At 45.3% G+C, this 22390-nt stretch overlaps 1 protein-coding gene and 1 pseudogene across 11 annotated transcripts in view; both read left to right on the forward strand.

The window, feature by feature from the left end:
- UBAP2 (ubiquitin associated protein 2) overlaps nt 1-22390 on the forward strand; it is a 119086-nt gene that overhangs the window by 42405 nt on the left and 54291 nt on the right. For 7 of the 11 annotated variants that reach the window (XM_040336039.1, XM_040336038.1, XM_040336044.1 and 4 more), the window contains exons 2-10: nt 1488-1617; nt 3260-3337; nt 5776-5886; nt 7756-7906; nt 7984-8061; nt 10892-10949; nt 11043-11146; nt 16015-16091; nt 20816-20883. In XM_040336039.1, coding sequence (XP_040191973.1) covers nt 1525-1617; nt 3260-3337; nt 5776-5886; nt 7756-7906; nt 7984-8061; nt 10892-10949; nt 11043-11146; nt 16015-16091; nt 20816-20883 — 818 coding nt within the window. In that variant the 5' untranslated portion in view covers nt 1488-1524. The remainder of the gene's footprint in view (nt 1-1487; nt 1618-3259; nt 3338-5775; nt 5887-7755; nt 7907-7983; nt 8062-10891; nt 10950-11042; nt 11147-16014; nt 16092-20815; nt 20884-22390) is intronic. The other 4 variants (XM_040336046.1, XM_040336048.1, XM_040336047.1 and 1 more) reach the window with 2 other exon arrangements.
- LOC120925247 lies at nt 18225-18354 on the forward strand (annotated as a pseudogene).

Below are 22390 nucleotides of genomic sequence, written 5' to 3' on the forward strand. Positions count from 1 at the left end.
ACAGGCCCACTCACTGTTTCCAGGCTTGGCACACAACGCGGCTGTTGACTGAAACGCAATAGTCACATTGGGTAACGGCCGTTCACCTGGTTTCCTCCTTTCATTGTGCCGCTGCCGCCACCGCCTGTGTTTATTGCCAAGCAGATGATACTGAGAAGGAGACTCGGCTTGTCTAAGGCCGTTGGGAATGTTGGTACTGATAGCAATGATGTTCACCATGGCTCAGCCTTTGTGTGTCTAAGATTGCTTCATAGCAGCCTGCCTGGAAATATAACAGAGGTCATAGGCGTGTGTATCTCATGTGTATTTTGTATGTTGCTTCCCTACAGTTTTGATGTGGACTCATTAAAATTGTTCCAGTTGTCATATTGATCCGGGCCAAGTAGACTCTTCCCATGGAATGGCTTGAAGGAATGCGGGTGCTGAAGCAACTGCCATCTGGGAGCCGTGTCCAAGCACATAGCACACCATGGATCATCCGAATTACTTCCTAATTTTTTATTTTATTTTTTTATATATCTTTTTTTATTTTAGAATAAAATCTTCTTCTTTTTTTAAGATTAGATTCATGCTCATTTTGTCTAGGGGAATGGGCTAGTTTTTTAAACCCCCCCCCCCCCCCCCCAATGTTTTTGCTCAACCGCCGGATGAATGAAAAAAAAATTGATCAATGTCTGGGCTGCCTAAGACCAAATGAAGTCACTATTTGGCTTTTTTTTGACCCAGCTCCTTTAATTTTTTTTTCAATTCAAGTTTGGTGAGCCAAGTAGTGCCAACGTGGGCACGTGTAGCTCAAAGTTTGACCGAACCAGGCAGAGTTTAACCTGTTTATGGCAGACTTTAGATGTGTGTGTGTGTATATATATATATATATATATATATATATATATATATATATATATATGTATATATATGTGTATATATATATATATATATGTATATATATATATATATAAAAAATGTGTGTGTGTATGTGTATATATGTGTGTATATATATATATATATATATATATATATATATATATATATATATATATACACACACACATATATTTTATATATTTATATACATATATATATAAAAAAGTGTGTGTGTGTGTGTATGTGTGTGTAATATATATATATATATATACACATACACGCACACACACACATTATATTTTATATATATATATATAGTGTGTGTGTATATGTATACTTTGAGGATTCTCTTATTGGTGAGCTGCCTGTCTTGAAATCTTTTATTGCGCTTTACTTCTATACAAATATTTTAGACTTACTGATGGGGAACCTCCAAACATACAAGTGCTGCTTTTGTTTTTGTTTTTTGGATATAAAGCGCAGCATGCATTTGTATCAAACTCTGACTTTTTAAAATGTAATATTATGGAATATATTTGAATGCTTTATTAAAAAATTATTTTATTAGTAAGCTGTCTGTCTAGAAATCCATTAATTTGCCTTGTTTTTTTTAATTTTTTTTGCAGATTTTCTATTTTGTACATTGTTTTGTATATACTGTATATGATGACTTCGGTGGGAAATGAACGTACCCGGGGCACTCGGGAAAAAACACAGATTTCAACTCCACAGACACAACCACAGAAACAGGTACAGGTAGGTGTTCCCAGCTGGATCCGGGATCCTCGCCTTGCTTTCTTTTCAGGATAAATGCACACGTGGTGTTCTTGTTGAATGGTGAAAAGCCTTTTGTGGTCTCTCCCACCAGCCTCCGATTTCAGGTCGTTTCCTGCTGAGTATTTTGAGACTAACAGTTGTCTTTGCAGCGGATTGATTTTCATTGCATTGTAAATGAGGTGATTGTCAACCAGGGGATCATATCCTGCTACTGGAGCTTCATGTGTATCGAAGAAAGAGAGTTTAATCTTCCATAGACCTGAATTAGAACTGTGCCGTCACATGAACACTCCTGCTCAATGCACCTTCAGAAGATTTACCCCCCCTCCTCTTTCATGACCAGGCCATTTTTTGTGATACGGCACTGCGTTGCTTTAACCACTTAAAGCGGGGGTTCACCCAAAAATAAATTTTTTAACATTACATTCAGCCGAGTTGTCCTAATGACAATCGGTTGTTTTTTTCCCCCCCCGTAAATACCGTATTTTCACCGCTGCTTCCGGGTATGTCTTCTGCGGGACTGGGCGTTCCTAATTGACAGGCTTCCGACCGTCACATACAGCACGTCACGAGTTGCCGAAAGAAGCCGGACTGCGAGTCGGCTCTATAGGGCGCCTGCGCACCGACGTTCGGCTTCTTTCTTTTATATATAATGTGTGTGTGTATATATATATAATGTGTGTATGTGTGTATGTGTGTATGTATGTATATATGTATATATGTGTATATATGTATATATATATATATATATATATATAAAACTCAACGTGTGTGTATGTATGTTCCAGCATCACGTCCAAACGGCTAAAGATATTAACATGAAACTTGGCACACATGTTACTTATATGTCAGCAACAAACATAGGATAGGTGGTTTAACCCTAACCCACCCCCATTTGCCATGGTCGGGGTTTTTCTTTAAAGTCCCATTCAACTCTATGGGAAATACATGTTACTTCATAACTTCCAAACAGCTGTAGATATTTCGATAACACTTGGTCACATGTTACTTATATGTCCACTTAAACTATAGGATAGTTAATTTATCCCTTAACTACCCCCATTTGTGAGGGTCAGGGTTTTTGTTTAAAGTCCCATGCAAATCAATGGGAAATGTATGTTCCCACATAACTTCTGTACGCCTGGAGATATTTCAATAATACCTGGTACACATATTACTTATATGCCAAAATATGACAGTTAAATTAACCCTTACCTACACCCTTATATAAAAGATGGGTATATTTATATTACTATGATTTTCCTCCCCAAACGGTTAAGATAGGAAGACCGGGCAACGCCGGGTATTCAGCTAGTATGTGTGTGTATGTATGTATGTATATGTGTGTATATATATATATATATATATATATATATATATATATATATATATATATATATATATATATATATATATATATATAGTATATATATATATAATGTGTGTGTGTGTATATATATATAAAAATATGGTTTTACTTTCCTGTAGAATTGTTTTTATAATTTTTGGTGGTTTTAACCGGTTTAAAAACTGCATAAACCTATTACTGTTTAGTGATCGGCAAGCTTAAAATGGTGCATAGAGTTTACAGTCTTTACTATTGTGTTTTTTCTTTTTGTAGGCAACAGCTGAGCAGATCCGCCTCGCACAGATGATCTATGATAAAAATGATGCAGATTTTGAAGATAAAGTGAAACAGGTGAGTTGAGGGTACAAAGCCTGGTACATACTACAGTTTTTTGGGGTTTCACGAAAAAAAGCTAACCTCTCCGGTTGCGAGTCGCTGTACTAACCATGCAAGGTTAATCCAGCGATCTCCCTCGCTGACCTGTTGTGTTCCAACAGGGCGACTCCCCCCTTCACCAGAACGCTCCGATCAGCGTTTTCTGCCATTGGCTAAGAGTGCTGATCGGGAGTCGGTCGGCTGCTGGTTTTCCAGCATGGTCGTCCAACAGAAGCCGGCCAAACAGCTGGCTTCTGTCGGACAGAGAGACATACATACGGGCAGAATGTTGGACGGTATATTTTGTGCTGGCAAATGTCTCCCGATATTCTGCGTTTGTATGGGGCTTAAAGCAGGCCATACACAGTGCAAATTGTTTGCAGGAAAGAAATACGCATGATTCCCCCATCAGCACAGACAGTGCTGACAGGGGAATCCCTCCTGCCAAGCAATTGTCTTCTCCCCACGTGAGGGCTGGGGAAGAAGTCCCCGTCGGGAGAAGACGGTGATTATTGCTAGCGGCTATAGCAGCCACTTGCGATAATCGGAATTGATTCCGGCAGGTTGGTTGTACCCAGACTGATCGATCAACTTGGTGCATTCAGCCCGCCCATTAATGTTTCAAAACTCGGTCGGTTCCTGCTGAAACAGCTGAGATTCGTACTGTGTGTGGTTGGCCTAAAGACTTGTTCACACTTGAGGGCATTAACGCTACAGGAGTTAAAAATTTAGTTACGTATGGGCGTTGGACTGCGTTATTGATTAGTTAAAAATGCTCTTTAACCACTTCTGGACCAAGCCTATTTCTGACACTTGATGTTTACAAGTTAAAATTTATTTTTATGTATTTTTTGCTCGAAAATTACTTGGAATCCCCAAACGTTATTTATATATATATATATATATATATTTTTTTTTAGCAAATAATGTGGCGGTCATTGCAATATTTTATGTCACACGGTATGCGCAGCAGCCTTTCAAATGTGATTTTCTTTTTTTTGGGGGGGGGGGGGGGGGGTACACTTATTATTTATTTATTTTTTAAATGTAAAAAAAAAAACGTAAGCCCAATTTCTTTGTATAATGTGAAAGATGATGATGTTACGCAGAGTAAATAGATGCCAAACATGTTAAGCTTTTAAATTGCACACACTCGTGGAATGACGACAAACTACGACACCTAAAAATCTCCATAGACAGCGTTTAAACATTTTTAACTGTTACCCGTTTAGCGTAACGATCGTGTGTGATTTGAACACCGTTTATATTTGCGGGTGCAACTTGCGTATGCATTTTCTTTGCGTGAGCAGGGGTGCTTTAAACATTTTTTTTTATTATTTTATACATTTTTCTTTTTTCTTGCATACTGTCCCTTTTTAAAAATAAATAAATCTGGTCACTTGCTGCCACAAAGAATGTAAACATCCCTTGTGACAGTAATAGGCGGTGACGGGTATTCTTTTTATGGAGGTATCGGGGGTTTTAAAGACTCCAAATCCCTCCTTTTGCATGTAAAAGTATTCAAATGGCAAAAACGACATTTTGGAATACTGTAATTTTTATTTATTTTTTAAAACGCTGCCATTGGCAGCCGAGTAAATCGGAAGTGACGTTGCTTCTGTGTTTTTACATAGGAGACCTGATCAAAGTTTCTGGCTTTGTTCGGGACTCAAACAGCCGACGGACGTGCCGGATGGTCGCTCCGGTCTCCCAGGGGGACCGGAGATGTCCCCTCCCCCTCCTATGATAATGACCAAGCAGCTCATTGGCCAAAGGCTTTCACACTGGAGCGGTGCGCTGGCAGGACAGTAAAAAGCCCTGCTAGCCGCATCTTTGCAGTGCTGTATACACCACTCCTAATGCGCCCCTGCCCATTGCAATCAATGGGCAGCAGCACTTTGCCGGCGGTTTTAGCCCTTTTTCGGCCGCTACCGGGGGGTTAAAAGTGCCGAATAGCGCCACAAAAATGACGGTAAAGCACCGCTAAAAATACCGCCGACGCCTAGCACTCAGTGTGAAAGCAGCCTAAGGGTGTCTTCTGTTATAAAAACCCTGCCTGACGTTTTTTTTCATTTAGGATTTTAATACCACTTTAACAGTATTGTTGGATTAAATGAAATGTAATAGAAGGCCCAAGATGCTTACTTTTTATGGAGAAGTGCCAATCCAGACTCCTTCCAGTGCTGCGCACAAGATCAAAAGCCTAAGCATTTTGGACATGTGATCTTTTCTGAAGGGAAGAATTGGCGTTCAGTTTGTTCTTTTTCTCGTGTCACCAGAGGTCATGTAATTTAAGGCCTAAGCCAGTACAGGAAGGATCCTGAAACAGCCTTTTCTCTTAGAGTGGTAGTTAATCTCTTTTATTGCAGTTAAAATATGTATCCAAATGTTTTTTTTTTTTGTCTGTTTTTCAGCTAATGGAAGTGACAGGAAAGAACCAGGATGAGTGTCTTGTGGCGCTCCACGATTGCAATGGAGATGTAAACAGAGCCATCAATATACTGCTGGAAGGAAACTCCGACACGGTGAGGCTTCCATTTTTCTCCCATGGCTTACTTAGGGAAACGCACAGGATATTTAATGTATGAGTTGTGCTGCTGCATGTGTATGGCAAGCATGACATCTGCCAGTAGCTGTATATTAATAGCTAATTATTGCAAGACCTTATATGCTTAGACACACATAATGGATTAGTTGGGTAGGGCTTCTGATTAGTGGTGGTAAACTAAGACCGCTCAGCCATTGCCATCCTTATCTTAATGCATTCTATGCATAAAGATAAACCTGTGTAGCACCCCTCTAATTACTTACCTGAGCCCTTTCTCTCTCCAGAGACGTCCACAATCCCCTCAGCAATACAGGACTCTCCTCCCGAGACAGAGCAGCAGCGCCATTGGCTCCTGCGACTGTCAATCAAAGTCAGTCAGCCAATCGGGAGAAAGGGACGGGGCCAGGTCGGGGCTTTGTGTCTGAATGGATACACAGAGCACTGACTTGGCTTAGGTACCCCCCTGTAGCAAGCTGCTGGCTGAGGGGGCACTCAAAAGAGGGAGGAGCAGGGAAGAGGGACCCAAGTAGAGGATCCGGGCTGCTCTGTGCAAAACCAACTGCACAAGAGGAAAGTATAACATGTTTTAAAAAAAAAAACAAGCCTTTACAATCACTTTAAAGCGGTTTTCCACCCTAAAGTGGAACGTCCGCTCATCTGATTTCCCCCCCTCCCCTCAGGTGCCACGATATGCACCTTTCGGTGGACAGCATGCCTTTCTTTGACAGGTGTCCTTTCCCACTTCTGGGAGCCTTAGCCGCAGATTTTGATGTCACGGCTGGGACTCCCTCCCCCAGCCGCCGGGCCAGTAGGAGAGAGGAGCGGACCCTCACATGCGTATTAAGTTTTCCTGCGTGAAGCCGAAAAGGCTACACTCCCCAGGTACCCTTACACGCAATGGCAGCACCCGACAGCTGATGGAAACATCAGCTGCGGGTGCCGACGTCACTGGACTCCAGGACAGGTAAGAGTCCTATTATTAAAAGCCAGCAGCTGCAGTATGTGTAGCAGTTGGATTTTTAATAATTTTATTTTTTTTGGGCGCTTTTAAGGTGTGAAAAAAACTTTACTACTTAATGTTTACCCACTTGCCTACTGGGCACTTTCACCCTCTTCATGCCCAAGCCAATTTTCAGCTTTCAGCGCTGTCACACTTTAAATGACAATTGCACGATCATGCAACGCTGTACCCAAACCAAAATTTTTATTTTTTTTGAGATTGAGCTTTCTTTTGGTGGTATTTAATCACTACGGGTTTTTTATTTTTTGCTAAACAAACGAAAAAGGCCGAAAATTTTGAGGGGAGGAAAGAAAATAGTTTTTCTTGGCTTCTGTCCTAAACATTTGTAAATAAGTAATTTTTTCTCCTTCACTAATGTGGGCTTATGAGGCTGCACTGACCATCAGTGTAGATGTCTCCTGTATGGATTGCTGTTTACCGGCTCTCCTCTTCTCATGCAGGGTCAGCCTGAGAAGAGGACTGCCAATAACTGGCAAATCCTCTTTACACTGTGACCAGCTGTGATTGGACACAGCTTATCACATGGTAAAGAGCCACTGATTGGCTCTTTACTCCGATCTGTGATTAGCTGTGTTCGAAGGACACAGCTGATCACAGATCCCCGCCAATGCAGGCCACAGGGGGCGTGAAGGAAGCTTGACCACGGGAGGACGTCAAGACACCCTCCCAGAAATGTGCGGCCGTAATGTAGCCGTCCAACGGCTATAGCACAGTGGGAAAGAGGTTAAAGAATATTGTAGAATGAGATTTGTATTATTTATAGGCAATTAGGGGTGGCAGTGATCTTGGCTGTATTTGATCTGAATAGATTTTTCTTTACTGCAGACTTCCTGGGAGACTGTTGGGGGCAAAAAGAAAATCGGCAAAGAAAGTTCAGAGAACAAAGAAAACAGAGAGAAGAGAGGGGACAGAGAAGTGAGCCGTGGTAGAGGAACATCCAACAGACGAGGCCGAGGAGGCAGTCGGGGAAGAGAGTGTACGCCTTTTCTTTTTTTGTATTGAACCCTAAAAAACATTTGTTGGGATATCCATTAATGGCATTCTTTTATCCAGTTAGAGTAGAAGAAAATGGAGTGGACAGTGGTCCTGGCGACAGACCTTCTGATCGTGGTAGACGCGGACGTGGAAGAGGTACAAACCTTAAATAAGTTCACCTTTCCTAAAATGCTACACCCATATTCAGGGTGTAACATGTTACAAACTGCTGGCTCTTGCACCTCCCCGTTCTGACAGCTAGCGGGGATCTTCTGTAATAATAAATCGTAGAAAAAACCCTTTTGTTTTCTTGAAAAAAATATGGTAACGAATAATTGCAGGTGGTTACTAGCCAAGTACAGAATGTGTATGTATACGTACGTACGTACGTGTGTGTGTATGTATGTGTGTGTGTGTGTGTATATATATATATATATATATATATATATATATGTATATGTGTATATATATATATATATATATATATATATATATATATACACACACACACACACACACACACACACACACACACACACACACACACACACACCTCACATTTAAACCACTCTTATGGTCTTGCCCACCGTGCTGCAGCTCAGTTTCAGGGTCTTGGCCATCTTTATGCAAAGAAACAATTCTTTGTTTTAGATCCTCAGTTTTTTGCGAGTGAGACCGATAACACCAAATTTAACACACCTGCTCCCCATTCACACCTGAGACCTTGTAACCCTAACAAAGTCACATGACACCAGGGAGGGAAAATGGCTAATTGCGCCCAATTTGGACATTTTCACTCAGGTGTACTCACTTTTGTTGCCAGCAGTTTAGACACTAATGGCTGTGGCTTCTCCCAGGGTTCCCAGGAGTGCAGTTCGTTCTGCACTCCTGTGACCCGTTTTCAGCAGTCGGCTGACTTCACAGAGCCGGTCCAGACTGGGGCATGATCGTGACAATATGGTCATAATCCGCACACATTGCCTGCACCAGCAACCAGCTCAGCCTCTCAGTGAGCCGGCCACTCCCACCCCCTCCACAGCTTAGCTCTCCAGTGAGCGCAGCGGGGCAAAGCAGAGTGCCGGTGACTGACAGTAACAAGCTCTCTGCTCTTGGAACTCTGAGAACCGAGCGATCAGCGGTCTTTGATCGCTCGATTCTCAGTCTTAGAGCCAGCAGGGGACAGATGCAGCATCGGACCTTTGATTTTTGAAAGGGCTGGCAGCCAAAGTTGATTTAAAAACACACTACCCATGCTGCTTTGCATTGCCTACTTCTGTAATAGTGTGGCAGGGTGCCATTCGAAATAAGCGGCGCTGCAACAATTTCCAGTTCGTGTGGTGCAATAGTGTGTACTAGGGTTGTCCCAATACCACTTTTTTGAGACCGAGTACAAGTACTGATACTTTTTTTCAAGTACTCGCCAATGCCGATTACCGATACTTTTTTTTAATGTCATGTGACAGTGGCAGTATTTTTTTTTTGTTTTTTAGGGGGGGGTGGATTGTCGGTGTGTTTTTTTTTAATTTACATTTTATTAAAAAAAAAATATTTATTGCAATTTTTTTTTTTCTTTTTAATCAGCCCTGTTGGGGGCCTTTGGAGAGATATCAGGGGTCTTAACAGACCTTTGAGATCTCCCCTTTTAAGACGGAGAAAGGGACTAAGGACACAGATTCCACAGTCCCTTTCTCAGCAGACTCAGCTGAAATGAATGGAGAGAAGCTTCTCTGCATTCATAAACTGAAGCATCGTAAACACAGGTCAGTTATATGAATGGACAGAGTCGGTGATCACTGACTCTGTCCATTCGGAAAAGGTAGGAGCCGAATTTAGTGGCTCCTACCTCCGCTCTCCATCCTGACAAATTGAGGGGGGAGAGGGCTGCCCGGACGGGGGGGGGGGGGGGGGGACTGCACGGAAGAAGAGACAGCACGGACGGGAAAAGACTTGCAACTCCCCTGCCTGCCCAGGTATCGGGTGAGGCATAGGAGCTTTTCTCCCGAGTACAAGTACTCGGGGAAGTACTCGGGGAAATGCTCGGTACCGATACTAGTATCAGTATCGGGACATCCCTAGTGTGGACTAAAACTTGATTTACTGCACCACAAAGTTGTAAATGGATCCGAAAATATTACATTTTATACACAATTGTGTAAAGGAAAATGGCCCACTTTGTCTTTCTGTAACTAAATATGTTTTTCCATATTAAGTCGATATCCTCTTCAAGTACGGGAGAGGGTCTAGATGGATGGTGTATCTGTGGGTTAGGGTTGAACCATCCTTCCACAGATCCTTCCCATCCCCAGCTTTACCCCTGCTGTATTGATAGGGTGAAACACTTTCTGAACTAAGGTAAGTGGTTATAATTAACTCACTAGTGGGACATTTTTGGCGCTGTACACAGAACCCGTCAATGATGGACATATGGGTGCAGCCAGTGCTATTTGAGCTGCTAGAATCCTCCTGGCTGTAACCGTAAACAAGTATATTTGGAGTCCCATCTCATTTTATATAAAGTGGATAGAAGTCCTTGCATGCATAGTTTGCTGGATCAGTATTTAATCAAGAGGGTCAGAATTTGGACAGCTAGGCAGTTTTCATTTTCTGAAGGCGATTCCTTTCAAGATAAATCCTTTGGTAGAGCCTTCAATAACATAGCATGCACAAATGATGGAGGTGTGACTCCATTATGGAAAATGCACATTGCCGTAGGCCACGGATCCTCAAACTACGGCCCTCCAGCTTTTGTAGAACTACACATCCCATGAGGCATTGTAACACACTGACATTCACAGACATGACTAGGCATGATGGGAATTGTAGTTCCTGAACCACTGGAGGGCCGTAGCTTGAAGACCCATGCCATAGGCCAATGTTGCCATTAGAAGCACTGAAATATATAAAAAGAAAAAAAAATGTCTATCTTTCCTTGTTCTTGAAAATATATTGTCATGGTATTTTTTTATAAATGTTTTCTCCTTCGTAGGATTTGGGGGCCGTGGACGAGGCAGAGGTGCAGGAAGGTTTTCTGCGCAAGGCATGGGGTACAGTTTTTAACACACACCTTTTTATTAGGGCGAAGTAGAAACATGAGAAAGCAAAAAATAAAAATGACTGCATGTATTTTTTTGTTTTAGGACATTCAATCCTGCAGATTACACGGAGCCCAGCGCCAATGATGGGTTTGGAGTAAAATCTGACGCGTGGGAGACGGGCCAGACCGACGGCCATGATGGTTCTGGTAAGCCTTTATTATGCTTTGCCCCCACCTCGTCCTTTCTCGATATCTGTTTTTTTTTTTTGTGTTTGATATTTATTACCTTCTAGATTTCCTTGCCTTTCCTTCCTGAAACCATTGTAAATCTGTCCCCAGCTGCTGCTTCAAGTCTGAATTTCAGCTTTCACAGGGCTGTCTGCTGCTGTGAAGGCGATCATTCATTTTGGTTTCATGTGACCCAGATATCCTTGTATAAGGGGTCAGGTTAAACCTGTTACTACAGTTAGCTGGTGGAAATGTTCCTCACACAGGGCACCAAAAAAATCAATTATTGGATACTAGGCCATGCCAGATGCTTATTGGCTGTGTTTGGTCTGCCATGCAGCCGCAGATTCTTTTGTGAGTTCTACTGACCAGTACCAGATGGGGGATAGTTTTTAGGTAAAGACTTTTGTACCCCCAAGACAGGTGCAGTTTAGTGATCTTGGTACAGCCAGAATGTGCAGGCTGGAATTTTACCTATAGCGAACCTATGGTTTACCCATGCACGGCAAAATGTGAGGTTGACTTCAACTCCTTTTGCGCCTATAACCTCCTGACCCTTTAAAGCGGAGTCCAGCCTCTAAAAAAATAAATTAAAAGTCCGCAGCTACAAAAACTGTAGCTGCTGACTTTTAATATAAGGAGACTTGCTTATCCAGGGATCCCCCGATGTCGGCCAACCAAAGCCGATTCGTCCATCGACTTGGATGCAGGTGCTTGCATTGCAACTAAGAGAAACTGGCAGTGACGCCTTCAGGCTGTTTCCTGCTGCGCTTTCTAAATGGCTTCTTTGCAGTGTTGCCAACTTACCAGGTTGAAATTTACTGGCACGACACCCAAAATTTACTGGCGCAGCCACATTTTTACTGGCATTTCACAAAAGTTACTAAATTACATTTTTTAGGTGCAAATCTCGGTATTTAGGCTACAAACAAGTACGCTAGGCAAATAGAAATGTGATTTAAGGGAGATATTAAGGTAAAAAAACATATTTTTGTAATTTTCAATATAATATTTAGTCGCATCACCCCCTGCCTCCATCCCCCTCCTGCCACCAACACCCCCTGCCTTCACCCCCCTTTGCGGTGCCACAATCTCCCCCTGCCTCCAATCTCCCCCAGGCCCCCTGCCTCCATCTCCCTCTACGGTGCCACCAACAACCCCTGTCTCCATCCTCATCCTCTGCGATACCACCATCCCCCTCTGCGGTGTCTCCAATCACCCCTTACCTCCAATAACCCCCTGCCTCCAATCTCCCCCAGGCCCCCTGCCTCCAATCACCCCCTGCCTCCACCCCCTCTGCGGTGCCACCAACAACCCCTGTCTCCATCCCCCACCCTCTGCGATACCACCACCCCCCTCTGCAGTGCCACCAACACCCCCTGTCTCCAGTCACCCCCTGTCACTAACACCCCCTGCCTCCATTGTCCCCCTGCGGTGCCACCGCAGCCACCATCACCCCCTGCCTCCAATCTCCACGAGCAGTTCCAAGCCAAACCGATTTCGGCTATTTTTACTGGCACATTCCCGCAACCACGGACATTTACGAACGGGGGAAAAAAGTGCCCATTTTTACGAACTGTCCGTAAAAATACGGACGGTTGGCAACACTGCTCTTTGTCTTCTGGGACACACAAAGGTCCCAGAAGGCAGCAGGGGGTGGGTGGTTTGCAGGAGGGGCCAATGATGACATCCCTCGCTGCGGCGGTGTAAGACGGAAGTCCTGCAGGCAACCAAAAAAAAGTACCAAACCTCAAGAAAATAAAAATATCATCCAAAAACGAAGGGGGGTGGTGTGCTCAATTGAATAAGAAATATTTTTAATTTAGCCTCAAATTTTACTTATAAGAGGTTTTAGATGCCAGGGGGCAGGGTTTATATTCACGTGACCGACATGATTTGCTGTCACAGTTATCACATGATCGGAAAGCTCCGATTGCAAGAATCGATCAGGAGCTTTCCGTTAGCCACCAGTAACTGTGACGCCGATATGGTATGCAAATAAGCGGCGACTTGGCGCCAAGGCCCACCTGCCGAGAGGCCGTTTATTTACATGCTGTCAGCACCTAGCGATTGACAATGTCTCCCTTGAAAGTTACACAGGTCTTCACAAAAGCTCTGCTTGCCCGAGTATCTAAGAACTAGTGCTGTCAGGTGAGGAGAAAGGTGAAGCAAGTTGCTTGCCCCTCTATACTTTGAACTAACAAGTATTTTCCATTGATCTTGGAAGCAAAACAATCTTGGAAGAAGAGCGAAGAAAAAGCAAGCTTGTGCTGCTGATGGGGCTGCCATCAAAGTAGAACTATAGGCAAAACATTTATTTCATTTTGGATGGAGTAAAGCCTCGTATACACGATCGGATTTCCATCAGAAAAAATCAGTGGATTTTTGTCCGAAGGGCGTTGGCCGTGAACTTGTTCTGCATACAGACTGCAGAACTTTTTCAGCCAACATTCACAAAATGAAGGAAGGATTTCTGGACAGCCGCACTCCAAAACTTGTTGCTTTTATTGTAAAATAAAAAACACAGGATACATGCCACAGCAAACGGGGTACAAGCTAACAAGTTTCACACTAAACTTTAGTGCTTAATCATAGCTTATGATTAAGCACTAAAGCTTAGTGTGAAACTTGTCAGCTTGTACCCTGTTTGCTGTGGCATGTATCCTGGGCCAGATTCTCAAAAGAGTTACGCCGGTGTATCTACTGATACACCGGCGTAATTCGAAATTCCCGCCGGCGTATCATTGTTTTGTATTCACAAAACAAGATACGCCGGAATTGGGCTAGGATCCGACTGGTGTAAGTCACTTACACCGTCGGATCCTAAACGCAATACAACGCTGACCGTTAGGTGGCGTTTACGTTCAGGTCTCATTTGACTATGCAAATGAGCCTGATACGCCGATTCCCAAACGAATTTGCGTCACGTACTCGTCGCGTACGTCGTTTCCGTAAGCGTAAGATTACCCCTGCTATATGAGGGGTAACCTTACGCCAGTCCGCCGTATGCCATGTTAAGTATGACGTCGGGTACGTCGTTTTCCTAAGTCGTTCTTGAATACGACTTTACGTCAATGACGCTCACGTCGGCGTCAATGACGTTTTCCGTCGTGAGCTGGAGCATGTGCACTGGGCTATTTTTCAGCCTGGCGCATGCGCAATTCAGTCGGCGCGGGGGCGCGCTTAATTTGAATACTAGCCGCCCCCTTTGAATTACGCGGCCATACGCCGGGCCATTTACACTACGCCGCCGCAAATTACGGAGCAAGTGTTTGGGGAATACGGCACTTGCTCCTGTAAGTTGTGGCGGCGTAGTGTAAATAGCTTACGCGACGCCGCCGCAGGATGTACGAGAATCTGGCCCATTGTGTTTATTTTACAATAAGAGCCCTTTCACACTGGTGCGTTTTTGCCCCGTATTCGCGGTAAAAATAGCGCTATTAAAACGCTCCAAACACGCCACTCTCCATTGAAATGAATTGATAACGAGCAGGGCTCTCTGATCCCTCCTGTATTGATTTGTATTGTGACTGTACGGTCTTCCCTGATGTAAAGCGCTGTGCAAACTGTTGGCGCTATAGAAATCCTGTTTTAATAATAATAACGCGGTAAAATCGTGGTAAAATAGCAGTGTTTTACCGCTCCGCTATAGGCGTTTCCAGTGTGAAAGGGGTCTTAAAGCAACAAGTTTTGGAGTGCGGCTGTCCAGAAATCCTTCCTTCATTTTGCAACAACTGACAGGTGTTCCAATCCCTCTCCACTCAATTCAAAATTAAAAAAGGATTTGTGTTTATTTATATTTTAATGCAGGGGTGTCAACCTGGCACCTCTTTAGCTGTTGCCGAACTACAAGTCCCATGAGGCATTGCAAGGCTGACAGTTACAAGCACAGGCAGAGGAATGATGGGACTTGTAGTTCCGCAACAGCTGGAGGGCTGCTAGTTTCATACGCCTGCTTTAAAGTGAACCTGCTGCATTGGCAAAGCATAGATGTGCTTTAAAAGTATTGGGCAAGCTGCATGTAACCAGATCTTGCTATTCGCTGCCCCCTTCAGCTCCTTTCCATGTCAGTTTTTCTGCTTCCTTCTTTTTCTGAACTGCTCTCTCCTAATGCATCAATGTTAATAGTAACCCTACAGAATTGAGTCAAATGACTGGTGTGTAGGAATATGTAGACAGAAAACGGTGGTGGTTGGGTGGTGGGGTGCTTAGTGACGTACCCCTTTTATTTTACATTAAAGAGGAAAATGGAACTTCCTCTTAACCCACTCCTCGCCCCCTTACATGCCACATTTGGCATGTAATTTTTTTTGGGGGGGGGGGTGGGGGCTTCAGGAGAAGGGGACTTCCTGTCCCACTTCCTCCTTCCGCCGAGGGGCTGGAAAGGCGATTAGCTTAATCGCCTTTTCACAGCCCCTCCCTCTAGGCGAGCGCCTGTCCAATCAGACGACGCCGCTCGCGCATGTGCAGTGGGTGCCCGGCCGTGAAGCCGAAAGCTGTCACTGCCGGGTGCCCCACACTAAGAATGAAGACGCCGGCCGGCGAGGGGGGGGGGGGGAGGAGCGGAGCCCCGGCCGGCGCGTCGCTGGAGCCGTGGAGCAGGTAAGTGTCAGTTTATTAAAAGCCAGCAGCTACATTTTTTGTAGCTGCTGACATTTAATAAACTTAAAAAAAAGGTGGAAAGCCCCTTTAAATAACCTGTGTGGGTGAGTTTGTACAGCCTTTGCATGCCTGTGTGAATGAGCCCTTCTATGAGAGAACTGCAGACCCAAGGAACAGAGGAAAGATCATCTCATGATATACATCAGAGATTTGTAATAATTGTAGTTTTATTATTCATTTGTCAGGGGCGTGGAGGAATTCTATTGAGGAATGGACGGCAGAGGACTGGAATGAAGATGTGAGTGAGCATGAGTTCAACAAAGTAAATTTATACATTTTGCTACCTGATTTTAAATGTTACCTTTCTAAGTGAAATGGGGATAATGCTGCAATGAAGGTCCACAGGGATCGAGTTACTGCCTTTGTAGCAGATTATAGTATTACAAATAGAATACACTTGGGTGTATTAGTGGCATGGTAGGAAGGGGTGTTTTTTAGAAGGTACAATTTTAGAGTACTCACTTCTCTGGTCTGTATTCTCTGCAGTATAGTAAAGGAACAATACTACTTTAGGTTATTGAAGCGTAAGATCCCATTATTAACAGTGGTGTCCTGGTGGGATTATAGTGGGAGTGTTAGAATAAACTAAACCGAGAAACAAAGCTTGCAAGTCTAGTGACTTTATTTGGCTAATACTATGGCTCATGAACATCTCTACAAGGCTGGTCCTAGTTAATTTTTTAAAATGCATGCATTGCATGAATCGATCTGATTGCCGCTGCCACCCCCTATTCATGTGCCCGGCCCCTTGTCGGGCATCGGGCATATAATTACAGCGTAGGGTGTGTTTTGGAAGCGCCCGATTACAATCATAGGCTTCCTGATTATAGCCTGTGTGCTCTAATAGGCTTCCAAAAGGGGTAAACAGCTGGCGCACTGCTGTGCATTCGCTGATTACTCAGTCGTGTGTTAGGGAAGCGAATACATCTCTTCCCCAACACTGACCCGCCTCTCCGCCAATTAAGTGCTGAGGTCTGGTTACCTGATTGGCTGAAATAGGCGCTGCCATTGGAGGCCTGACGGAAGGAGAGGAAGGGAGTGCAGGAGACATGAAGGACCCCGCACGTCGCCGTCACCCACTGCCCCACAAGACATGCTAAGTGCCGAGCAGACGGCGAGCGAGCGTGGGGCACACTCACACTGGCAGAATTTGGCGCAGTGGCTGCGTTTTTGATATGGGTTTTTTTTTTCCACTTTTTTTTTTAGTTTGTTTTTTTAGCACCAGCCGCCACTGGTAAATTCTGAAGTGGAAAGTTGCCTGGTCTCCTGTCTGTAGCCCAGCCAGTGAAAATCTAGGGTTGGGTTTCCTGTGTAATAACAGCCTGCAGATTGGAATGGGACGCTGCTCCTGCTTTATGGGTATATCCCATTCAGCCTGGCACTAGGTTTTTTTTTTTTTCTGGCCAGGATGTAGGGACACAAAGCCACAGATATCAGGGGTGGTAGGTGTGGACCCGCTAGAGAGGAAGGGGGTGGGGACAACTTTTTCATTTTAAATGTGTATATGTACTTGAAAAGCAGCGACATCTAGCAGCTATACTTGTATGTTAAAATATCCTCAGTCTTGACTGCTCTGTATATCTCCAATATTTCTACAGTTGCTGACCATCTCCCGGGGCAGGTCTGCAGTCTCTGGCCATCCCCTGGGGCAGGTCTGCAGTCTCTGACCATCCCCTGGGGCAGGTCTGCAGTCTCTGACCATCCCCTGGGGCAGGTCTGCAGTCTCTGACCATCCCCTGGGGCAGGTCTGCAGTCTCTGACCATCCCCTGGGGCAGGTCTGCAGTCTCTGACCATCCCCTGGGGCAGGTCTGCAGTCTCTGACCATCGCCTGGGGCTGGTCTGCAGTCTCTGACCATCGCCTGGGGCAGGTCTGCAGTCTCTGACCATCGCCTGGGGCAGGTAATATTAAGATAACCTTGGTGAATTCAGGGATTGCAGCGAAGGCTTTGCTCTGTCTTGTAAGCTGACCATCATTGCTGTTGGTACTATGGTGCTATAAAAACATGATTGTGGTTCCAGGTTTAAACCCTTCACTTAAAATAGAAATGTAAACCTTGATAAGGAGGGAGAACTTCTACTCTTCCATGCATTCTTTCTTTAACAGCATTACATCTGCTGTTTTAGGCGGTCCACATAAGGAGATTACATGGCTAGGAGACTTAAATGAGCAGCTCTAGGAACTTTTCCTGGCAGTGTACTGAACCAAGACTTCCTTCTTCCTAAAATAGCCCTGTCAGTAAACTTTCCCCTATTTACTGGCTGGAGTCGTCTCCGCTTTATTTTTATTCCCCACAAGCTTTTTTATGGGCATTCTAAATTTAACACACATAAGATATGGACGTTCCCAATTTTGGTTTTCTTATAGTAGTATTTTGAATGGAACTATGTGCAGGTATCGCTTCTCGGCCTTTTGGCTAAGATCAAGTTGTAGTATCTGTTCTTATCAGTTGCCAGGAGGTGGCGCTATGCTAACCGTCCCTAGTACACGGCGAGGTGGAAAGGGGTGGCAGATGCAGAACCTGCTGGCGTGGAGGTGAAAGCCTTCTGATCGGGACGGAGAAACATGCGGTCGGGTCCCTGGCCTTCTGGCCTGGATTTTGTGGTGCCTGCCCCGGGCAGTTGTTCGGGAGAGAACACTAGCTCCTCCTTCCCACCGGGGGAGCAGTTAGTATCTCCCGAATGTAATTAGGAGGGAGATACCTCTCATAGCCTCCTACCTTCCTGGCTGGGATGGGGGCTGCTGGTCCGGGCTGTTGGTCAGGGTTGTACGAAAAGCCTATGGTGATTGTGCCCCTGGAGTGGCAGTCCAGGGGTGCCGTACTTGCACAAGTGTTTTGAGAAGGCACTTCAAGTGTGGCACCTTGGTCACGTAACCATACACACTTTTTTTTTCACCTGCCTCTAGGGCCGGGACCAGAGGAATTTTTGTTTCCTGGCCGGTGGGCCGGCCATCGTATTGCACGATGGCCACTTTCACTCTCCCTCAGCTTTCTTCTCCCCCACTTTCTTTTTATTTATCCCCGTGTGCGTCACTTTATGTATTTTTTTCTGTTTGGTGTCACTATTTGTCACAGTGTGATCAGTAGGGTGCCGGTCCTCGGGCCAGCCCTGAACGTCTTGGGAGAGGGTGGACATGGCCTTCTGGCTTCGTTCGCCTGCTCTCATGGGGTCTCTCTTTGTGGGAGCCCCACCTAGTACTTGGGTGGGTTCTGTTTCGGCAGACCCTTCAAAGAATGGGGTCCGTGTCGGCTTCGGCTGCTCGGACCATGTGAAGCACCTCAGTCCCCGTCTGGAGCCTAACGCCCTGGGGGATCCGGGTCAGGTCCTTCTTTTATGGAGGATAGACCTTGCACGTTTTTGTGTTTCACTCTTGATGTGTGCACATTTTTTTGGAACCGGGTGGAGTTTTTGGGTGTGTTTTGCACGCCATAGGCTTTTACTACTTTGACTTGCTGTCTCAGTGAACCAGTGGGGTAAAAAGGATCTACTATTGCTGAATTGTTTCTATAGGTACGGGTTCTGGAGTTGTCTGTCTTATCCTTGGTTGGCTAGTAATTTTCTGAGATCTGTATAAGGCCCCTTTCACACGGGGCGGGCTCTGTTGAAGTCCACCTGCTCAGTTTGCACCGGACCGCCTGTCCATTCTGCCAGATGGATGGGGAACAGATCCCTGTCCTTCGACACATCTGAGGGCAGAGGGCTCCATAGTGTCAAATTGGGTCCGCTTCAAGAATTTAACCCGTATAGTGCGAAAGGGGCCTTTTTGGCTAAACCAGACCTCCCAAGCAAAAAAATATTTCCCAACACTTACAAGCTGGCCTGCAAACACACCAAATTGACCCTGACTAACAATTCACATGAAAACAGAGGGTTTTTGTTGCACACATTTGCAAATCTATGGGAAGCCGCAGTGCCCACGTCAAGGCTAAATCTGCCCTTTAAAGCTGAATTCTAGGAATTAATCCAGCCACTTTGTAAAAAGTGAACTCAAACTATGAGTTAAGACCAAGGAGGTGCATGACCTCTCCTGGACTTCTTTCTATTTACATCTGCCAGGTTTTTTGCTCTGCTGGAGACGAACTTGGGGATCTGACAAGTACAGTACACAGATCTGTATGCCCACCCCTCCCCTTTGCTGCCCATTCACAGAAGCCTGTGTATTTTATGATTGGGCAGGAGGAGATGAGGGGCGGGTATAACAGCTGCAGAGAGCAAAAGGATCTGCATTGGGCTCCCAGAAAAACAACCATAACCAGCAGTACTATAGACCCGTCATATATAAGTAGAGATAAGTCAGGGAGATGTCATGCACCTCATTGAACTAGGCCTTCCTTGACTTTTTACAAAGGCTTGAAATTCAGCCTGGGTGGGAGTCAGTTTTGCCACCCCCTAACATGGAGTTTACGTAGGGCCAAGACTTTATCCCCACCCCTGTCTGACAGTGCTGGGTGCCTGAGCAGTTTGTCACCAAGCACTATGGTTATCACTTTGGTGGAAGGGGGAATGTCGTGCTTTCCACAAGAACTCCCAGCTCTGTGGACTAGTAGAGGTGCAAAAAGGAAGGTATGTGCTGCTGATAGGGCAGCCGTTATTAAGCTTGTGCTTTCCTCATGCAAGTACAAGCTCTTGGTGTGACTTGTTCCTAGTCAGCCACTAACCAGGCTAAGGCGGCCATTTATAGCACGGATCGGATACCTTTACTCTCCGCTGGACTTTGCAGTGTTACTCCACACCGCAGCCTGTGCTTTCCATTCATGAATTGCAGGCTGCTGTGCAGAGATTGCCAAGTTTCATAGAGAAGTATTGCTGCCTAGAGAGCTGATTGGAGGAGAGGCCGGTCACATGACTGTGACTCCTCTCTCCCCCTAGTTCCTGCCGCAAGCAGGGCTCAATGCACATTTTGTAAAGTACATTGCTTTTTCCCTTGTTTTGCCTTCTTTTCTTTCCCATTTTAATTCTGTTATTCTGTGTGTATTGTCTTGCAGCTTTCTGAAACAAAGGTCTTTACTGCATCTTCTGTCCCTACAGAGAATCACATCACCGCAGGACAGAGGTAAGAACTTGTCTGATTTAAACCAATTACAGAACGTTTTGGCTTTCGTTCGGGGCTCTGGCTTTAGGTTTTCATGTCTAAATAAGGACGACACCCTTATTTTAACTTTCATTCTATTCATAAGACTCCTTTCACACTGATGCGCTTAAAAACTAGCCATAAGACATTGGGAGTGCTTGCGTTGCTTTTCCGGCATCTTAGCGGTGCGCTTTAAGGTCACGTTGGCACGTGACCTTAAAAAAAAAAAAAAAAAAAACACACATTTGCGGCGCTTTGGAGGCTCTTCTCATTCATTTCAATGGACAGAGGCGCTTTTTAAAGCGCTCCAAACTTGTCCCAAAGATGCTGTTTGTGGGATTTTTGCCATGCCAGCGCAGTGCCATAGTGTGAAAGCTTCCTTTGAAATGAATTGGAAGCAATTTCCAGGTGGGTTTTTGCCAGTTTTTAGGTGCTATTTTTAGCACGAAGGGGGTCTTGGGCCCCTTTCACACTGGGGCGGGAGGTGCGGTGGCGGTAAAGCGCTGCTATTTTTAGCTGCGCTTTACCGTCGGAATTGCGGTGGTATCCGGCCGCTAGCGGTACGGTTTTACCCCTGCTAACGGCCGGAAATGTGTTAATACCGCCGGCAATGCGCCTCTGTACAGAGGCGCATAGCCGGCGGTATAGCCGCGGTTTCCAATTGCTTTCAATGGGAAGGAGCAGTAAACATACAGCTCCTTCACCATTCCAAAAATGCGGCTAGCAGGAATTTGGGAGCGGTCCTGCTCGCGCACCACTCTAGTGTGAAAGCCCCCAGGCGTTGCTGTCCTCCATTCTGCTCTCCCCCCTCCATGCTCCTCCGTGCCGCTGCTGTCCTCCATTCTGCTCTCCCCCCTCCACGCTCCTCCGTGCCACTGCTGTCCTCCATTCTGCTCTCCCCCCTCCACGCTCCTCCGTGCCGCTGCTGTCCTCCATTCTGCTCTCCCCCCTCCACGCTCCTCCGTGCCGCTGCTGTCCTCCATTCTGCTCTCCCCCCTCCATGCTCCTCTGTGCCGCTGCCGTTCTGCTCTCCCCCTCCGTGCCACTGCTGCTCTCCCTTCTGCTCTCACCCTCCAAGCTCCGTTTCCCCCCTCCGTGCTCTGTGTCCTCCTCCGCCCCCCTCTGTCAGGATGGAGAGCGGCGGTAGGAGCCGCAAAACCCGGCTCCTACCTTTTCCAAATGAACAGAGTCAGTGATCACTGACTCTGTCCAATCATATCTGAGCATCGTAAACTGTGTTTACGATGCTTCAGTTTATGAATGGATAGGAGCCTCTGTCTCCTGTTTTATTCATTTCCAGTGCAGCTGAGAAAGGGACTGGGAAATCTGTGTCCTTAGTCCCTTTCTCTGTCTCAAAGGTGAGATGTCAGGGGTCTGTTATGACCCCTGATATCTCACCAAAGCCCCCCAACAGGGCTAAGAAAAGAAAATGGCAATAAATAATAAAAATAATTGTAAAAAATACATATTAAAATAAAAAACACCCTGA

This window comes from Rana temporaria, chromosome 1 (genome assembly GCF_905171775.1).
Source record: "Rana temporaria chromosome 1, aRanTem1.1, whole genome shotgun sequence".
NCBI lineage: Eukaryota > Metazoa > Chordata > Amphibia > Anura > Ranidae > Rana > Rana temporaria.